The sequence below is a fragment of the Euphorbia lathyris genome, chromosome 2, assembly GCF_963576675.1.
Source record: "Euphorbia lathyris chromosome 2, ddEupLath1.1, whole genome shotgun sequence".
In the NCBI taxonomy this organism is placed as follows: Eukaryota; Viridiplantae; Streptophyta; class Magnoliopsida; order Malpighiales; family Euphorbiaceae; genus Euphorbia; species Euphorbia lathyris.
In genome coordinates, this window is record NC_088911.1 from 129,991,184 (window position 1) to 130,010,508 (window position 19,325).

Consider the following 19,325-nt stretch of genomic DNA (forward strand, 5'->3'; position numbering starts at 1 on the left):
CGAATATTAGGTTTGGATTCTGACAAGTAAATGGAATGTCAGTTATAAAATGAACATGTTACCTTCACCCAGAGGATTTTGTTTCACTTCTGCAACCAAGTTTTGAGATTTACTAAGTATAAAATCTAGATTTGTTCACTAGATTTGCTTCTGCAGGAGGCTGGTTCATATTGTTCCGGCTTCTGCTTTTCACAGATTCCTGCAAGTGATTATTCAGGGAGTTTGATGACCGCATCATGCCACTGCTGATACCTTCCTTTGCCATTTCCTTCAAGCCATGTTTCTTCTTTGCCTGTGTAGACCCTGCAAGGGAATTAAGACTCTGAAGGCTGTGTTTGACATGTTGGACATGCACTCCTGATGTAGTTCTGCTGGTATCATTTTGCATCCTTTTTTGACCCGTAGCAAGAGGAACTTCATACACAGCTGTCAGATCTAGAATTCTGACCAGAGAATAATCAGAAATGAGGTAGAAGAATGAGATAAGAAGGAGAGAAAATAGAGAGAAAGAATAGAATTAGGAAGAGAGTGATTTCATTAATCATTTGCATGAGTAGTCAGTACAGAAATATTCTCTTTATATAGAGAATAAGACAAAAGAATTGGTTACACAGCTGTACTATAAGAGTACCATAAGACAGCTGGCTAATAACAATTCCTAACAGACTATATAACTCTCAGAGCTATTTAGGGAATTCAAAAACAGAAGTAACAAAATACAAATAAGATATTAATTAACTGATGCAATTCGACCACTAACATAATTGGTAAATAGTTGAACTAGTCCTTCTTCTTTCTTCGGACATATGTGACAATACCCCCTCCATGAGCACATTCTTGTCCCCAAGAATGCATGAATGCTGGAAATTGAGCCTTAAGCATAGTTTCAGATTCCCAGGTGGCATCAATACTGGGCATGCCAACCCATTGCACCAATAACTGAGGAACAGATTCACCATCTATATAAGCATGCCTGGAATTCAATATCTTGGCAGGTTCGATGTAGAACTCATCATCCTTGATGGGTGGTAAAGTAGTGATAGGGGAGGCGGAAGAGTTCACCTTTCGCTTAAGTAGGGAAACATGGAACACATTATGAATCCGACAAGTCAGGGGTAATTGCAACTTATAAGCAACCTTACCAACCTTCTCGATTATCTGGAAGGGCCCATAGTATTTAGCAGAGAACTTCATAGAGCTGCGAAGGGCTAGAGAAGTCTGCCTATAAGGCTGGAGTTTCAAGAATACCCAGTCACCTTTATTGAACTCCCTGTCAGTGCGTTTGAGGTCTGCATTTTGCTTCATTCTGTTCTGAGCAGTAGAGAGGCAATCCTGCAGATAAGAAGTTAACTTGGCACGCTCCTGGAGGAAGGAATCAACAGCTGCAACCGTAGTGGAGTGTTGGGGAAGAATTGGCAACTTAGGAACAGTGCCATACAATGCTTGGAAGGGACTCATCTTGATGGCACTATGATAGGAGGAGTTGTACCAATATTCTGCAAGGCTGAGCCAAGAACTCCATTTCTTAGGGTACAAAAAACACATGCTACGGAGATAGTTCTCTAGGCATTGATTCAACCGTTCAGATTGACCATCTGATTGAGGGTGGTAAGCACTTGTAAAATGCAGCTGAGTGCCCAATAGCTTCATTAACTCTTTCCAGAAAATCCCAGTAAATATCCTATCCCTATCAGAAACAATAGTTTTAGGCATGCCATGTAGGCGAAAAATGTTGTCAAGGAAAACTTTGGCAACTGTGGTAGTAGTAAAGGGGTGTGATAAGGCAATGAAATGCCCACCCTTAGAGAATCTATCCACCACTACCAATATGGTGTCAAACCCTTTAGAAGTAGGCAACTTCTCAATGAAATCCATGGCTATATCTTGCCAAGCTCCTTCTGGAATGGGCAAAGGTTGTAGCAGACCAGGGTAAGCAGAATGGTCAGCTTTGCATCTCTGACAAGTGTCACAGGAATTCACCCAACTAGTAACTGACTGAATAAGTTGGGGCCAATGAAAGTGAAGTTGCAATCTGGTGAGTGTGCCCTTGATGCCCGAATGACCTCCAATTGGGGAGTTGTGACAAGCTTCAATAATTTGCTGCCTTAGATTGGTATTAGCACCCACATAGAGTCTCCCTTTATACCTTAAAAGACCATTAGAATAGGAATAAGGTAATTGTGTGTTAGGTTTGACTAAGAGCTGCTGTATGAGGGTTTGGGCGGTAGTGTCTCCCACATAAGAGTGTTGTATGTCCTGCATCCAGGATGGAATAGCCATTGACAAGGCATAAATTTGACTAGAAGGCTTAGGGACCTCTTCTTGTTGTCTGGAGAGGGCATCTGCAACCTTATTATCCACCCCCTTCTTATATTGAATAGTGTAGTCTAAGCCCAACAGCTTGGAGACACCCTTATGCTGCAAGTATGTATGCAGTTTTTGTTCCAGAAGGTGCTTAATACTTTCTTGGTCTGTCTTGATGATGAAAGTGCTGTTCTCCAAATAATGGCGCCAGGTAGTACAAGCTTGTAATATAGCCAGGAGTTCCCTCTCATAGACTGACAACCTTTGGTTTCTAGGACTAAGAGCCTTTGACATGTAACAAATGGGTCTGCCCTGCTGCATCAGCACTGCTCCCACTCCAACTCCACTTGCATCACACTCCAATACAAAAGGTTGATGGAAATCAGGGAGGGCCAAGACCGGAGCTGTGGTCATGATGGTTTTGAGCTGGAGAAAAGCATCTGTAGCCTTATCACTCCAACAAAATTGATCCTTCTTAAGAAGATCAGTTAAGGGTCTGCTTATTTCACCATACCCTTTAATAAACCTTCTGTAGTACCCAGTCAAACCCAAGAAGCCTCTTAGCCCTTTGAGAGAAGTTGGTGTTGGCCAATTAGACATGGCAGAGACCTTTGCAGGATCAGTAGAAACGCCTGCTGCAGAGATAATATGACCCAGATAGGCTATGTGGGAAACACCAAAGTCACATTTAGAGGCTTTAGCAAATAACTGGTGTTGCACAAGTAGTTGAAATACCATTTGCAAATGCTTGAAATGCTCATGCTCTGTAGGACTATAGATTAAAATGTCATCAAAGAAAACCAAAACAAACTTCCTTAGATGGGGTGCAAATATAGTATTCATCAAGGACTGAAAAGTAGCTGGGGCATTTGTTAAACCAAAAGGCATAACCTTGAATTCATAGTGCCCTGAATGAGTTCTAAAGGCAGTCTTGTGTACATCAGCAGGGTTCATTTTAATTTGATGGTATCCTGCTCTAAGGTCTATTTTAGAAAATACCTTAGCCCCATGTAACTCATCAATCAACTCTTGGATGATGGGAATAGGAAACTTATCTTTAATGGTAGCCTTATTCAGCTCCCTGTAATCAACACAGAACCGCCAGGTTCCTTCCTTCTTTTTTACTAATAACACAGGGGATGCATAAGGACTCTGGCTTGGCTGGATAATCCCACTTTCTAACATTTCAGCAACTAGTCTCTCTATTTCATTTTTTTGGTAATGAGAGTACCGGTATGGTCTCACATTGATTGGATCCGTGGCAGTTTTGAGTGGTATTGAATGGTCATGTGTTCTGTGTGGTGGTAATGTAGTGGGAGGTTGAAATAGAGATTGATATTGCTGAATTAGGGGTTGTAGTGTAGGAGGTACCTGAGGAAGAGTCTCTTTGTTGGATGTCACTGGTTGGACTGGAGTGATAGACATTAGGAACAGCCTTGATGATACACCTTTCCAACCTCTCTGGACCATCAGGTTGACTGCCTTCAATGACATTGCCTTTAACTTGATCTCCTCAGTAATGCCCCGTAAGGCAATCTCTTTCTTATCTTTATGAATCAACAATTTGTGTTGCTCAAAATCAAATGTTACTGGGGTGTGTTGCTTCATCCAATCTGATCCCAGTATCATGTCATAGTCTTTGAGCTCTAGTGTCCTTAGTGGGAAGGAAAATTTGGTACCCTGCATTGTCCAAGAGCAATCTTCACATCTGGTATTTACCAGAAGTTGCCTTCCATCTGCTACCGTTACTGCAACAGGTGGAATTTGCACCAATGGTAGCCTTTCTGCAGTGGCCAACTTTTGATCCACGAAACTGTGTGTACTGCCACTGTCGATGAGGATCATAATGAGCTTCTTGTTAATAGCTCCCTTTAGTCTGAAGGTGTTGTCTGTCACTCCACCATCTAGAGCGTGAATTGATAGTGTAGCATGCTCAAGAGGCTCCTCCTCTTCAACCTGAGTTCGTTCTTCCTCATCAGCTAACCCTTCCTCCCCATGGTCAATCTCTTCCAAGTTCATAGCATTGAGCTTCTTTGTAGTGCACTGATGTCCAGGAAAGTATTTTTCCCCACAACGCCAACAAGCTCCAGGAACATTTCTATAAGGGGTGTTGGTGAGAAGTTTTTGGGTGCCTGGTTTGGGTGTAGAGGTTAGAGAAGGACTTTGATGACTGGTTTGGTGGTTAGGTGGTTTGTAAACTGAGATGGGAGTAGGTTGGTAAACCCTAGGGTTTTGATTTGATCTGTAACTGGTTTTGGATTTTAATGACTCTATTACTTCTTTCAAGTGAGTTTCCTGGTACTTAGCTTGTTTGATGGCTGTGTAAATGTTCTCAGGTTCACGAGAACGTACAGCAGTTCTCAGCTCAGGTTTGAGCCCTGAAATGAAACTGGAAACATAAAAGCTTTCCTTGTTAGCAGGATGAATCTTCTCCATCTTAAGTTTTATCTCCTCAAACTTTTCTTGGTATTCAAGGACTGTGCCAGACTGTGTAAGCTTGGACATCTGCTCCACAGCATCAGTGGTCTCTGTTTCCTGAAATCGTTTGCTTATTTCCTCCACAAAGATTTCCCAGTTAATGACAGACTGACCCTTGACCCAATTTTTGAACCATTTCTCTGCCTTGCCCTGCAAGTACAGATCTACCAGGTCCAGCTTCCTAGCTTCTGCAACTTCAAAGATCTGGAAGTATTTCTCACATTTGCTCAGCCAGTTCTCCACCTCAGTCCCATCAAAGTAAGGAAGAGAGCATTTGGGTAATAGTTTGGTGAAATAAGGATTTGGGTTAGAAGATTCCGGGTTGGTATTCAGTGGGTAGTTGCCTAGGATTCCCTTTTCATGATTGAGAAGGATAAATGAAGAGTTTCCATTGTTCTGTTGAGAACTGGACTGGGGGGTTTTGTGAGGTTGGGTATAGGACTGGTTGGATTGTATCATTTGGGAAAGAGTTGAGATAGATTTTACCACCTCCTCAATGGAGTTCTGCGCCTTGGTTTGTTCTCGTTGAATGGAATCCAAGCGCAGATTCTGAGCTACTTGAACGTCATTGAACTGAGATTTAATTGCTTGCAAGTTGGTGATGGTGAGCTCCTCTTGCTCCTTCAACCTTGCATTCAAGGACTGTATCTGTTGTTCTACCGCTTCCATAGCCAAGGCTTGCTTAGCTGCTCTAGTTTGTATTTCAGCACCAACCATAAAAGTTGATGGAAAGGCTGAGAATCAGAGTCTCTGATACCAATGTCAGATCTAGAATTCTGACCAGAGAATAATCAGAAATGAGGTAGAAGAATGAGATAAGGAGAGAAAATAGAGAGAAAGAATAGAATTAGGAAGAGAGTGATTTCATTAATCATTTGCATGAGTAGTCAGTACAGAAATATTCTCTTTATATAGAGAATAAGACAAAAGAATTGGTTACACAGCTGTACTATAAGAGTACCATAAGACAGCTGGCTAATAACAATTCCTAACAGACTATATAACTCTCAGAGCTATTTAGGGAATTCAAAAACAGAAGTAACAAAATACAAATAAGATATTAATTAACTGATGCAATTCGACCACTAACATAATTGGTAAATAGTTGAACTAGTCCTTCTTCTTTCTTCGGACATATGTGACAACAGCACGGAGAGCTTTTGTTGTCTCCTCCTCACTGATGCCACACCGGTTCTTTCCAGGCCTATATCACAATGCCAAAAAGCTTATGAATCAGCACAAAGATGTCTGTATTACAGGAGATATCTTCTAAACATTCAGTTTTCTTTCAAAATATCTAAATCATTTAATCTCGACTTTTGCCAGCCCTTTTGATCTATTTATAAGAATCCAAGTCAAGCAACACAGCTTTGCCATCTAAAAGAACATAAACTCAGAAGATCTAGACTTAGTTGAATTAACAAGGTAAAGCTTTAGTCAAACAAATTTTTAGTCAAACAAATTAATATTTATAAACCAGCCTAATTAAGAGGATCTAGACTTAGTTGAATTAATTCAAGTATACAGATACATATTAAAAAAAGAAAGGGACAAAGTTTTATATTCTATAGAAGCATAATTATAGCCCGAGGAGTTTCAAACGAAAACAATCCATGGTTTATACAATTGCATTTCATGTTTATAAGCCAAGCAAAGTAGTAAAGAAACTTACAGCCAGTTAATCATACTGCACAGCCACTTCTTAGGGAGGTGCTCAGGCAATGTGTCATAGGGTAACAACCGCCATTTCTGACAACTGTCACAACAGACCCAATTGTCCACTGTAAGTCCAGGATTTGGGTTTGGAGCTGGTGGTGCCACTTCAGAAGCAAGTGAATTTCCAGCTGCATTTTTGCTACTCTTGGACCTATGCAACTTCTTGCCCTGTGATAATGCCTTTTCCTTAGCAGAAGACGTCAAGAATTCATCCTGTACACAAAATGTAGCTTGCTGAACAACCTTGTGTTTTGAAGGAGCAAGTGATCCACGTGGAAGATCCTCCTTATTTCCAGATGCATCAGAGGAAAGAGCAGGAGCTTTACTTTTCTTTGAAAGTTTACCCACTAAAGAAACAGACTCTTTTGCCAACAAGGTAGAACTGGTTTGACCATGCTTCAGAAATGGGACAGGTTTAATCTTCCTCGAGAATATCTCCTTTTCCTTGAGGCAAAGGAGATTTTCTTGAAGAGGCGATATTAAGACACCCCCCGGAACTGGAAAGGAGGTCATTATCTGTTTTCAATACAAACATAGGCAGAAAATCTTTTAGTTCATCAATTACATAAAGATGTTTGTGAAGAAAACATCAAATAAGCAGAAAAGACTTACCTTAAGAATGCTGGTAGGAGATTCATCTGCAGTTTTTTGTGATGGCATTCCACCACTTCCCTTGTTGAGTCTTTGTGTGCTACATTTTCTTTCTCGAGTCTTTGGATGAGACCAATTAGAGCTTCTTCGAGAAGATGGCAAAAATGAGCCATAATCACCATATTTAGCCGCTGAAAGGAAAAATGTACACCCATCATTATCGATATATAAAAATATCTCACCCTTACTTGCATGGATCTTGAACAACATCTATTTGGAGTCACTTACCCAATTCCTCTTTAGTAACCTCACCGGCAAAATCGTTTTGAAAATGGCCCAAGACATTCTGAATCCTCTCATCCTTTAGCAAAACAAAGAAACTTTGATTGAGTTGCACAATATGATAAGTAATACATGAAAAGTGTAGACCATATTCAAATTTACAAATCATCATTTCCTACTTTTATGTTTTTTTCAAAACCGACAAATAATTCATTTTAATGTTTTCTTTACAACCAACAAAATCAATAATTGCTTTTAAGTCATAAAGCAATGCATCTGCATATATATTAAGTAAAATAGTTAATTATAAGTTTTGCCAGTAGAGGGATGTACAAATAGTTTATAATTCATTAATGGCCTTACTAATGTAATAAGAAGTAAAATCATGGGTTACCCAATCTTTTAACAGGATTCTTGTAAAATCTCATCTATATATAAAATCCAATTTGGATTCATTACGCCTACTCCCTTTGTTTCTTAAGCATTGCATGTAATATTTCCGTTAGAGGCTCATAATTTTATCTCCATGTGTTGTTATGTTGAGAATGCTGTTCAAATTGCAAAACTAGAGTGATTAAAGTGTTTTTGTGCCTTTAGAGTGGATAAATGCTTGTCACTGTCATGGGATAGTATAACACAAGTGTATGTATGACAAAGAAATAGCTTGCCTATTTCTAACCAAACAATTGACTGTTAATAGATCAGTTCCGTTTCCTTTATGTGTTTTCATTCCAGCATTGTCTTCCTTTATGTGTTTTTAAGCTCTTTCACATTTTCCTATTTCGCATTTTCCTTAATAGGATCAATCATCATTTTGACTTCATACAAGATCATATTTCTTTCCTTCATGAGTAGTGTATCCCATCAAAGATATATGAGATAGAGCCCCTTAAAGCGACACTGTTTTGAAGTCACAGGCATTGCACGTCCGATAGTAACATTTCAATCTCAAATTCAAACTTAGACTAAACCATTTTTCATTTCTAATTTCTAACTTCTTACCTAATTAATAATACACATAACTAGGTAGCAAGTAGCCTAACTTTTAAAAGACTATGACTATAATTTAAAGTCTAAACTTTATGTATTTTGTTTGGCTCTATTCTTATCCTTATCCTTGTTAGAGTTTATTACATACTCTATAAATATTCAGATTATTGACATCTTATATATGGAGGCTAAATTTTTTTTTTTTTTTTTTTTTTTTTGCTTCTTCTTTTTGTTCAAAATTTTAATTTTTTACCTCTTAATTACTTCTATTTATGATTGACATTCATGAGAAATGCATTATTTAGTGGATAGGACTTTGATATTTTTATTTCATCCTGAAAATAGAAGACATATGATATTTAAGAATGATGATTTGATCATATAAGAACTAAATATTAACAATAATCAAAGTTCAAAAACTAAATTTCACTAAATCAAAAGTAATGAAACTTCAGATTTGGTTAAGTTTAAATACCAAAATAGTATTTTATAGTGATTACATAGGAATATACGTCTTTATTATAATTTATATCCATTGAAACACTACTAGATATCAGGGTGAATTTCATAAAACTGAAAAATTAGACCAACCCCCTATTTCGCATTTTCCTTAATAGGATCAATCATCATTTTCTAGAACCCAAGTGATGCAAGACTCATAAAAAAAAAATCATAACAAATAGTTATCAATCCAAATGTTATGGAGGCACCACTAGTGTAACAAATGTCATTGGTGTCCGCCGTTTTGGGCCATTTGCGTTGGCTTTTTAGCCACCTAAAAGCCCAAGATGCAGATGGCTTGCGTCAACCATTGGCCGATGCGAATGGGTGAAGCGTTTTCATCGGCCGGCTTTCTCTTTAAGGGCGGATGCAAATGCTCCTTTTTTAAAAAAATTATATAAAATTATATATTGCCAACTAAGAATACAGAATAAGGTTTTAATTAAATTAACCAAGACAATTATATTAGATTTACACTAGTAAGAAGCAGTTTGCGCTTAAAAGATAAAAAAGAACCTAAGTTTAGTTGTCAATTCAAAAAAGAGAATTAGAATTGGAATTATTTAGAGAAGCAGCAAGCATGACATAAACAGGGACATAGGAAAAGGCAGTGAAATTGCCCTCAATGCTCACTAAGAACAAATATAATGATTCAAGTGCTTGCTCATATTATGCATTAATTGCTCAGGTAATATTGTCATAATAAAGTTCATTGGAGGACATCATTTTCAAATGAAACCCTTACAATGTAAGAGAGAGTAACATCAGGGTTCATGTTAATGTCCTCATGGGGAATCTCCCCTTCCTCAAGCTCATGATTAGCAGGGTTCATCTCCACACTCTCAAAGAAAAAAAACTTAAGCCTAACACAAAGCACTGAAGGTATCTAGAATCAAATCAAAAGTCGGAAGGGTGATTGGCAAATAAATCCATGGTTTTATATGGATTTTACAAATTCAAAGACGTCAAAGATTTGAATTTAAACTTTTGGTAACTATTAATTCCTGTAATCAAACGTTTTCAAAGTCAAAACAAAAATTAAGGAGTAATTAGATTGTAACGTTTACCTCATTCTCTTTAGTATTTCCATATTTGTTCTTCCTTGATTGCGCAGACTAAACGAGTGAAAGTTGCCTTTCTCGAGCTTCTTCGCCGTTACTCATTGTTGTCAAATTTCTCTTCGTAGTCTGCGTTGATTGTTAGGGTTTACATGTTCAAATTTGGGGCAAAGTATGGAATATGAATTAAAAACCTTGCTTTTATTTCATTTAGTTATGTCACCAAAAAAAAAAAAAAAAAAGCAATTTTATTTCATTTAGTAGTTTATATTATATTATATCAAAAGATAAAACTTAAAATTATTAAAAATAATCAGCTTATAAAAATTAGATTTTAGGGATAAGGTGTACCCATGAGTAAAACTATCTCTAATGTTGGTTAGTTGGTTCAATTTTAAATATTATTATAACAAACACATATTTTATATTTTATTCTCCATTAATAAAACATAAATTGATTCTAAAAAAATTATAACAAACAGACGGAATGACTCAAGTTTGAAAGTAAGGATAATTTAGTTATTTCCGAAGTCATAAACGGTAAAAAAATCTAATAAACAGACGGAATGACTAAACAGTTCACTGAGAAAAAGGTTAGGGACCTTACCATATGTTTTTGAAAATACAAGGACTAAACAGTGTGTTTCATCAAAATATAGGGACTAATAAATTAATTACCCTATTATAAAACACATATATTTTGTTTTTTATTCTCCACTAATTACACATAAGTTGATTCTAAAAAAAATCATAATTTTTTTGTGATTTAATACTAGAATTGGAGAATAATATTTTTAAATTTGGTAAAATACATTATATTTTGAACTATCATATGATGAGAAATTGAGGTCGGTCGGTTCTGGGTATACTGTGCTTCGATGTCTGTACCGAGAGTACAAAAGTTTTCCATCCTTTACCATGGGGTGAGATCCCCCGATTTATAGGTTTTTAGCCTGATGCGTTTAAGGTTGTGTTTTTCTTATACTTTAATACTTTATTAAAGATGTGTTTTAACAACGGAAAACAAAATAAAACGCATAAAACCATATTGCAAAAATCACTTATATATATTAAAGTTGAAGAAATGATTATTTGTCACTACGGAATGAGAGACGTTCCCGTTAATAGCTTGATTTTTCTCAGGCTTGGGATTATGAGGTAAAAATCGAGCTCCCTCTAGTTTACACTTGCAAAATGAGAACCGGGTTGAGCTTGCAAAAACCGAAACAATATAACCTACACCCGACAATCAACCCTTAACCAAAATCAATAGGAAGGTGGCAACTCCTCTTCTATTCTTCAATGTTCTTCATGTTCTAAGTTTTAGGAATAGTATTGGAGGCTTAAGAAAGATTCATTCATTAGCTTAACCCTAAGTTATTTTTAATAAGCCTTATATAGTAACCAATTAACACTTTAATTAATTAAACAAAAAAACAAAATAATTGGCTTCTAAAACGGATTAAACGACTCCTAGATTTCAACGAGGGATTTGAATGTTATGAGTAAATGTAAATACTTAAAGTAAAATGACATGACATGGGATAATCAAGTACAATCATATAAAAGTTCTAAAAGTTTACAAAATTGAAAAGCTTCACTTTTGGCTCCAACTCTAAGTCCGGGTCTGGGCTTCTAAATTTCGAGTTTCTCCTTCGTTTTAGATTACATAATATAGAACCTGTTAATTTAAGAAAAGAAATTACAAAATATTGAAACGACGCGCAAGCCATATTTATAAACTTGTAAATTACAATCCATCAATTCTAAAGCATAAACTCATGTCACTCAAAAAACATATAATATACAACACATCAAAACCTTTTTGTTTTACCAATTAAAACATATTATGACCGAGTTTGAAATTTCACAAATAGAATCTCTAAAAATCATTCAATAATTTACTTATATAATAAGTAGTTCTTTTATGACACTATAATGTTCAGTACTTTAGAAACATTGCTAATTCATTTCCTTTAAAATGTATTCCGCGTGTTTTACTAAAAACATTTACTTTAATCTCACCAATTTTCTGATCCAATTAACAAACTTAAATTAAGATTTATATTGTACTATATCTAATATGGATTAATTAGATTACCTTTGACCTTAAAAGTGGGCCTGGCCCAATAAATAATATAATATATAATATTATATCCATTTACAGTTACATATATAAATATATATCAATGACATTTTATTATACAAAATGTATTATCCAATAATATATTTATATCCATAAAATTCGCATATATCCTTTACATCACATATATTAAAGACGTGCTTCGAGGTTTTTCAATCTCCGCGCTCATTAGATCTTAAATTCTCCTCACGGAAAGGAGATGGTCTATGTCGCTCTCTTTAATAACCAATTTTTATTTTCCTTTTTATATTATAAAAACAAGACAGATGCAAGGTCTTTAATATATGTTTGCAACATTTGGTCAAACAGGTTCTCAAACTAAACCGTTTGTAATTTAATTAATTTTATTTTAATTAAAACTAAAACTAATTTTAAACATCATTTTATCCAACACCCCCCACCCCCCACATGAATAAAATTGGAAACGAGACGATTATTACATGGTGAAAACTTTCTAAAGTCGATAGTTGCATAAGATACGTACGCAACAAGCTTTGAACATTCCCTTGTGAAAACATATTTATTTTATTGGCTAACTAGTAGACGTGATGTCCTTGAACTATTATGTTGTTTGTGTAAACGATGATATACTCCACATATATACAAACATACCATGTTTTTTAGTTCTCATGGTTATATTCGGTACGGTCATGAATATCTCCTAGTTCAATAAGAGCTTTAGAGAACTAAACCACATTAGTCTCCTTTGAAGCAACCTCACTTCACTCTTACATATGTATTTCTCTTGCTAAAAAACGCATAAAGAATCATTAAAAACATAGTGTACGTTTTCCATTTTATTATCACTATTTACATCACAAGAATGGACCAGGGTTGAACCCCCAAGTGATAACACAAGGTTTATGCAATTAGGTTGTCCCTTTGAACCTGGATCTTGGGATCTCCAATCAACAAGGTAGAGTTTTCCTCCACATAACTCAATAAATTCTAACGGGTTTAACCTTTAGGTTAACGGATCTGTTGTGTTATCCTTTGATTCTCAAAATCAATAGAGCTGACACCCCCTTAAGACCAATTGACCAATGGTGTTATTATACGAAAGCTTTAGTCACATTCCTTTTAATGTCTTTACTTGGATGACATATGTTATAAGTGGAGTCAAATGTCAAGCGCGTACTAGCCACTATTCTACAATTACACCAGATGACCTATATTAAGGGGCAACAAAGTGTTATATTTTGTTGAGTTGAGGATGCTAATCTATTGTCCCGTGAATTAAGAGGCAAAGTGAGAAAAAAAAAGTATAAATTGAGGGGGCTGCGAATGTATTAAGTCAACAAAATATTTATGTTCGATAGTTATATTTGAAATTGATCCAATTTGCTAACCTTATGGATAAAATTTCTCATAGCTCCTAACTTTACGGATACAATTACATCATTTTAAATGTTAAAAATAAAATTACTTCTAAGAGTCAATGTTAGAAATATTTTTACATCTTATCCCTTTTATAAATAATAAATAATTCAAAGCTTTATAAATGAAGCTAAAAGAATCCAACTCTAATTAAAAATTGAATTGAATTAAATTAGAGGAATTTACATAGGAGTTCAAATTTTAAAAATTATTTATAAGTTTGTAAAAAGAATTATGAATTATGTCATGCCTAATAATACTTAGCACGATTTTCATGGCCATTTTACCAACTAAACAATTTAGAGAATTTGACATTTGCAAAATAAAGATTAATAATTGAAATACAATATTTGACAGGTGCCTTCTATGGTTACTTTGTTTTTGACAAAGTACCATTATTTGGTGTGTTTTCACCATTAGATGATAGATTAGAAAATTCATCCAATGGTGAAAACACACAAAGTAATGCTTACTTTGTTAAAAACAAAGTAGACATAGCATTTACCAAACAAATAAATATTATTATAAATTACAATTACATAAGAAAACAAAGGCCTAAAAGCTCATTATATGAGGAGTTGGACTTAATTTTGAACTTCTAATTTTATGAAGTTGTGTGGACCGCTAAGGCCCAATATGGACTAAACAGACCATATTTAAAGTAATGTATATATATTCAGAATTATCTTTTTTTCTTTTAACAGACCAGAATTATCTTTAATATCCTCTATCTATATATATATATATATATATATAATGTATGAATTTAAAGTAATGCTTTTTATTTTGTTTAGTATATTTTTTTATAGAAACTAAAAAATCTTGGAGAGTTTAATTGGGTTGTAGTGTAATTATTATCTCTAAGTTGAGCTGAGCTGAGTTGGATTTGGACAATATTACGGTCAATGTAATATGATGTGGGAAAAAGTTTTACAGAAAAATAGCTTATAAGTGTTTGATAAATACACTAGTGGTCACATGTATCCTAAATGATCAAATAGATTTGATTAGTCACCATTGGATTTAGACGTGTTAAATTTAAGTCTTAGAATGTCCAACACCCAAATGTTTCATAATGTTATATCGAACATGGGTTTGACCCGACTTATACATGTATTCGTCCAAAGCCCAAATGCCTCATCATGTTATATTGAAAATTAGACATATTTTCATAAATAAAAAATTAATATCAGTTTTTTTTTTGTAGAAAAGGAAAGAAAAACAAACAAACAAGACAGCTCAACCCGGGATCAGCCTAGGAAAACTGACCCCCACTGCATCCTCCAAGATCAAGGAAGAAATGAAGACCGGTGGAGAAGAAAAGGTAGAAAGACCCAACAAATCATAGTTCCCTTCCAAAGCAAGACGGTCCGCGACGCGGTTCTGCTCCCTATAAATATGAGCAAACTTAATAGACTTAAAAGAGGACCCAATCCTTTTAATGCCTCTAATAATGTTCAAGCTATTCCGGCAAACAAACTTTCCCTCAGAAATCATTTTAACCGCTTCTTGGTTATCTGACTCAACCAAAAGCTTCTTCACCCCTAAATCCTTAGCCAGTTTCAGGCCAGAGAAAATCCCCCAAAGCTCTGCAGAAAAGGAAGAACCAATACCTAAATTATGAGAGAAGCCAGAAACCCACCTGCCTCCATCGTCTCTAAGGACCCCTCCTGTGGCGATTCTCCCGTCTCTCAGACAAGAACCATCAGTGTTGAGCTTAACCACACCTTTGCTCGGCTTACACCAGCCTAAAAGATTGACCTCCTTCCTCTAAACCACCCTAGTAAGGGGTCTTCACCAAAACTCTCAACCAAGGTACTAATCTTTTTAGAAAAGAAATCAAGGACATTTGGCATAGAAACTACTCATCCTCCAAAGATCTCCTCGTTCCGTCACCTCCAAATCTGATGGCACACTACCACAAAAAGAAAAACACCTTGTTTCCCAGGCAAAAGAATCCCATTAATACCATCAACAAACCAATCATTTTCAGAATGGGATAAAAAGGAAGGAAGCACATCCTTAGGGAGAATTCTTCTCCAAACCTCTAAACTTTTCTCACAATCCCTGAGAGCATGCACAACGTCTCCTCAAACCCTCTGCATCTGCCACAGGCTCCAGAATCCACCAGGTGCCTCATTTTCCTATCCGAGTTGGTAAGCAACCTATTCCTAGCCCCAAGCCACAGGAAGCTCCTAATGCGGTATGGCACTTTTAAGCCCCAAATCGTCTTCCACACTCCTTGGGAAGAAGAATCCAAGCCCTGATAGAACTCCTGATAAGCAGATTTACACGAATAGGCCCCATTGTTTGTCAGCGCCCAACAGTAACTATCATTATCCTCACTTTGATTATTAATGTGAACACCTCTAATAGACAGTAGCGATTCCAGACTGAGATAAGATTCAAACTTATCCCAAATCCACTCACCCTCAAAATCCACTACATCAGCAATCCTCCAGTCCTGAATGTCCAACGGAGTTAAGGAAGTACAAACTTCCAATAAAGGCTTCTCACCTACCCAAATATCCTTCCAGAAACTGATGGACCTGCCATTACCCACATTCCACCCAATCCCAGAACAAAATTCAGCAAACACTGCACTAATGCCTTTCCAAAGAAAGGAACAATTAACCACTCTTTCCTTAGCCCCCCCCCCAACACCTTATCCTTTCGGTACTTCCCGCATAAGAGCTAGACCCACAGAGCTGAAGGACACTGCCACATTCGCCACAGGAGTTTCGTTAATAAGACTTTATTATTATCTTTAGCTTTCCTAATACCCAGACCTCTTGAATCTTTAGGCTGACAAACCTCACTCTAAGGCACAAGATGGATCTTTCTTCCCTCCTCAGCTTCCCCCCACAGGAACCTACAGTTAATTTTATCAAGATCTTTAAGCACAGGATCCGGAAGATGACAAGCCTACATAAAGATTGGGAGTCGCACAATTAACAGATTGAATTAATGTAAGGCGGCCAGCGAGAGAGAGAGTCTTGGCTTTCCATGTGGCACACTTCATATTAGCTTTATCCAAAGTATCTTTAAAAGACACTTTAGACACTCTCTCATTGTGGAGGGGAATACCCAGATACTTCCCGAGAGAGCCAGTCAGAGGAATACCCGACATATCACTTAACCTTTTACAGACTCTCTAGTTCATACTTTAGAGCACATCATCCTAGACTTCTGGACATTAAGTTTCTGCCCAGAGGCCCAACAGAAACAGTCAAGAATATCCATAATAATACTCAACTGCTCCTCATTACCTTCCAGAAAGATTAGGACATCATCTACAAAGAATAAGTGAGTCACCTGGGGACAAAAACTATTGATAGCCACAGGGTGGAAACTCTCATTATCAATAGCATCTTGAATCAGATGAGACAATCTCTCCATAGCAATAACGAAAAGGAAGGGGCTCATAGGGTCACCCTGGCGGATTCCCCGGCCTGGAGAGAATTCCTCCAACATATCCCCATTAATCATAACTTGAAAAACAGGAGAAGATATACAAACCTTAATTAACCTTCTCCAACTGTCAGGGATCCTATGTCACACCTGACCCTAAACGACCTCAATCGGCATCGGGCGTGAAATAGAAAGATCATAATTAATACTTAGGAGTCTCCAATTTATCTCAATATCATAATATCATATTATATTACAATTGAAATACCAAAGTTCTAACCATAATTCTAACAATAAGCAGCCAACTTCCAAACCTCATCTAATCGGTCGGTAACCTTCTCTATATCCTGTACTTTATCACCTAAAAACATTAAAACATTTAAAAACGTGAGACAAAAATCTCAGTAAAAAACTATCAGCTATAAAAACCAAGTTTACTTAACATAGCTACATATATACATTTAGAAAGTGATTTAATCAAAACCTTATAAAATATACTCAAAACCCAAGTTCATATAATTTTATTAAACCAATTCATAATCAAATAAATGTTTTATCAAACCAACTTGTAATCAAATAAGTGTTTTATCAAACCAAATCGTATTCAAGCAAACATAAAACTTATATCAAAATCAATCATAACCGAAAACATAATCCAAATAAACTTAAAACATTGTATCCATCCTCGAGTTTCTCCCCTTAAGTATCAATAAATAACCACATATATAGTCGAGACGTCTCTTAACATTGCCTATCCCATATGGTCTTACCCAACACTTCGCTGCCATACCCAATAGGTCTTCAGACTGTGTACATAGGCCATGTTCCTCACTGAACATGGTCTTCAAATATAAAAGCACCGATCCGGATAACTCTCGATGGATATAAAATCATAAAATCATAACGTGCTCAAATATCCTTTCACGGTCAAATTCCAAACTATTTCATAATCATAAATCATTTGGCTACAATTAGCCCTTTTGTATCATCAAAATCATATTTGGACTTCAATCCAAAATAATAACAATAATAACAGCAACCGATTTCTCAATCCAAAAACAATTCGTAATAAATCATCAAATTCCTTTTGTTCAATATAGATATATATTGAAACCAAAAACATATATGTATATATGTAAATTAACCAAATTAAGTCTTAAATCAACATAATCAAATAAAATCTGAAATTCACATAGAAGCATAATCAATAGCTTCGTTTGAACCATAATTTCACAATAAAAAGCAAAATCGTGAAAAACCCTAATCTACAAAATTCCTGCATAACCTTAAAATATCACTTTCTGAAAATTCTTTGATTATATATATATATATATAAAACTCAAAATATAGTTGATAGTTACTTACCTTGGCTACTAATTAAAGACCACAAACCCGTTCAATTCGCCTTTAAACTCTGTCTAAGACATTTCCCTCCAAACACTGCCGAAACTCAAAAACTCTTCGGCTAGGACTTAGATCTATGTATAAGGATGCTATGTTTCAAATTTCGAGTAATTCGGACGGTCGAATCTCCATAAATCAAAGAAACGATGGAGAAACAGTTCAGAGAAAACGGATGAATTTGAAATGAATAAAAAAAAAAGAAAAGAATAAAGAAGAAGATGAAGGAAGATATGATTCCAGCGAATTTGGTGATATATATCCAAATTTGACAAATATCACGTTCGATACTTTATCTTTCGATAATCTTTTAAAATTATCCTAAACTTTTAATTTACACATAAAACTATCAAATTAACTCCAAACTTTTTCTATAGCACCAAATTAATATCACACGCCTAATAATTATAATATATATTAATACCAATATATAAATTCTAGAAATTTAGACACGGACGTGACAATTCTCCCCACCTTAAGAAATTTCGTCCACGAAATTCATAATCACTAATCTATCTTAATTTTCTTCCTTAAATAATCTTTAAGCTCACGAAGTTATTTCTAATCATCAAAATTCCTCATAATCATCATTAGACCACAAATTCTAATGTTTCCTTTCATTAACTTCATCATTTATCAATATCGACATCTTATATACTCTTAGTAACTCTAAACTTCAACCTAGTCAATTCCATCATCAATAAATCACCAATAACTCCACAATAAAACTTCAAATATCATATATTCAATTTTATATGATATGATACACTTTATTTTCATATCTTCCTATCATTATCAAATTTCACTTTAATAAATTTAAATCACAATTGATTACATCAATTGCATATATATTAAATATATTTCACCTATCTCCAAGTTCTATATACTTCAAAAATATCACTTTTGAACCGCTAATATGTACAATATTATATTTTCCTTAACCTTTAAATAATCTGAATCAATGATTTGTATCAACATATAATCTTACTTCATCATAATAATAATACTTATATCTAAAAAATTTCACTCCAATCTTGATGAATACGAATTCCAAGTCATCATCATCAATCAAA

General features: G+C 35.4%; 1 protein-coding gene across 3 annotated transcripts; it reads right to left on the minus strand.

Annotated features, from left to right (window-relative positions):
• Positions 1 to 69: 69 nt before the first annotated feature.
• Positions 70 to 10,080, minus strand: LOC136219942 (uncharacterized). Of its 3 annotated transcripts, XM_066007547.1 has the most exons (6): positions 9,930 to 10,080; positions 7,378 to 7,450; positions 7,111 to 7,280; positions 6,455 to 7,014; positions 5,873 to 5,986; positions 5,543 to 5,558 (listed from the first exon to the last, which is right to left on the minus strand). In XM_066007547.1, exons 3-5 carry the CDS (start codon positions 7,156 to 7,158, stop codon positions 5,893 to 5,895), a joined length of 702 nt encoding a protein of 233 aa, XP_065863619.1. In that variant the 5' UTR covers positions 7,159 to 7,280; positions 7,378 to 7,450; positions 9,930 to 10,080; the 3' UTR covers positions 5,543 to 5,558; positions 5,873 to 5,892. The 3 variants fall into 3 exon arrangements, with proteins under 3 accessions (XP_065863620.1, XP_065863619.1, XP_065863618.1); XM_066007548.1 differs by lacking the exons at positions 5,543 to 5,558; positions 5,873 to 5,986 and adding an exon at positions 70 to 303; XM_066007546.1 differs by lacking the exon at positions 5,543 to 5,558 and having other exon boundaries at positions 5,588 to 5,986.
• Between the last annotated feature and the right edge of the window lie 9,245 nt (positions 10,081 to 19,325).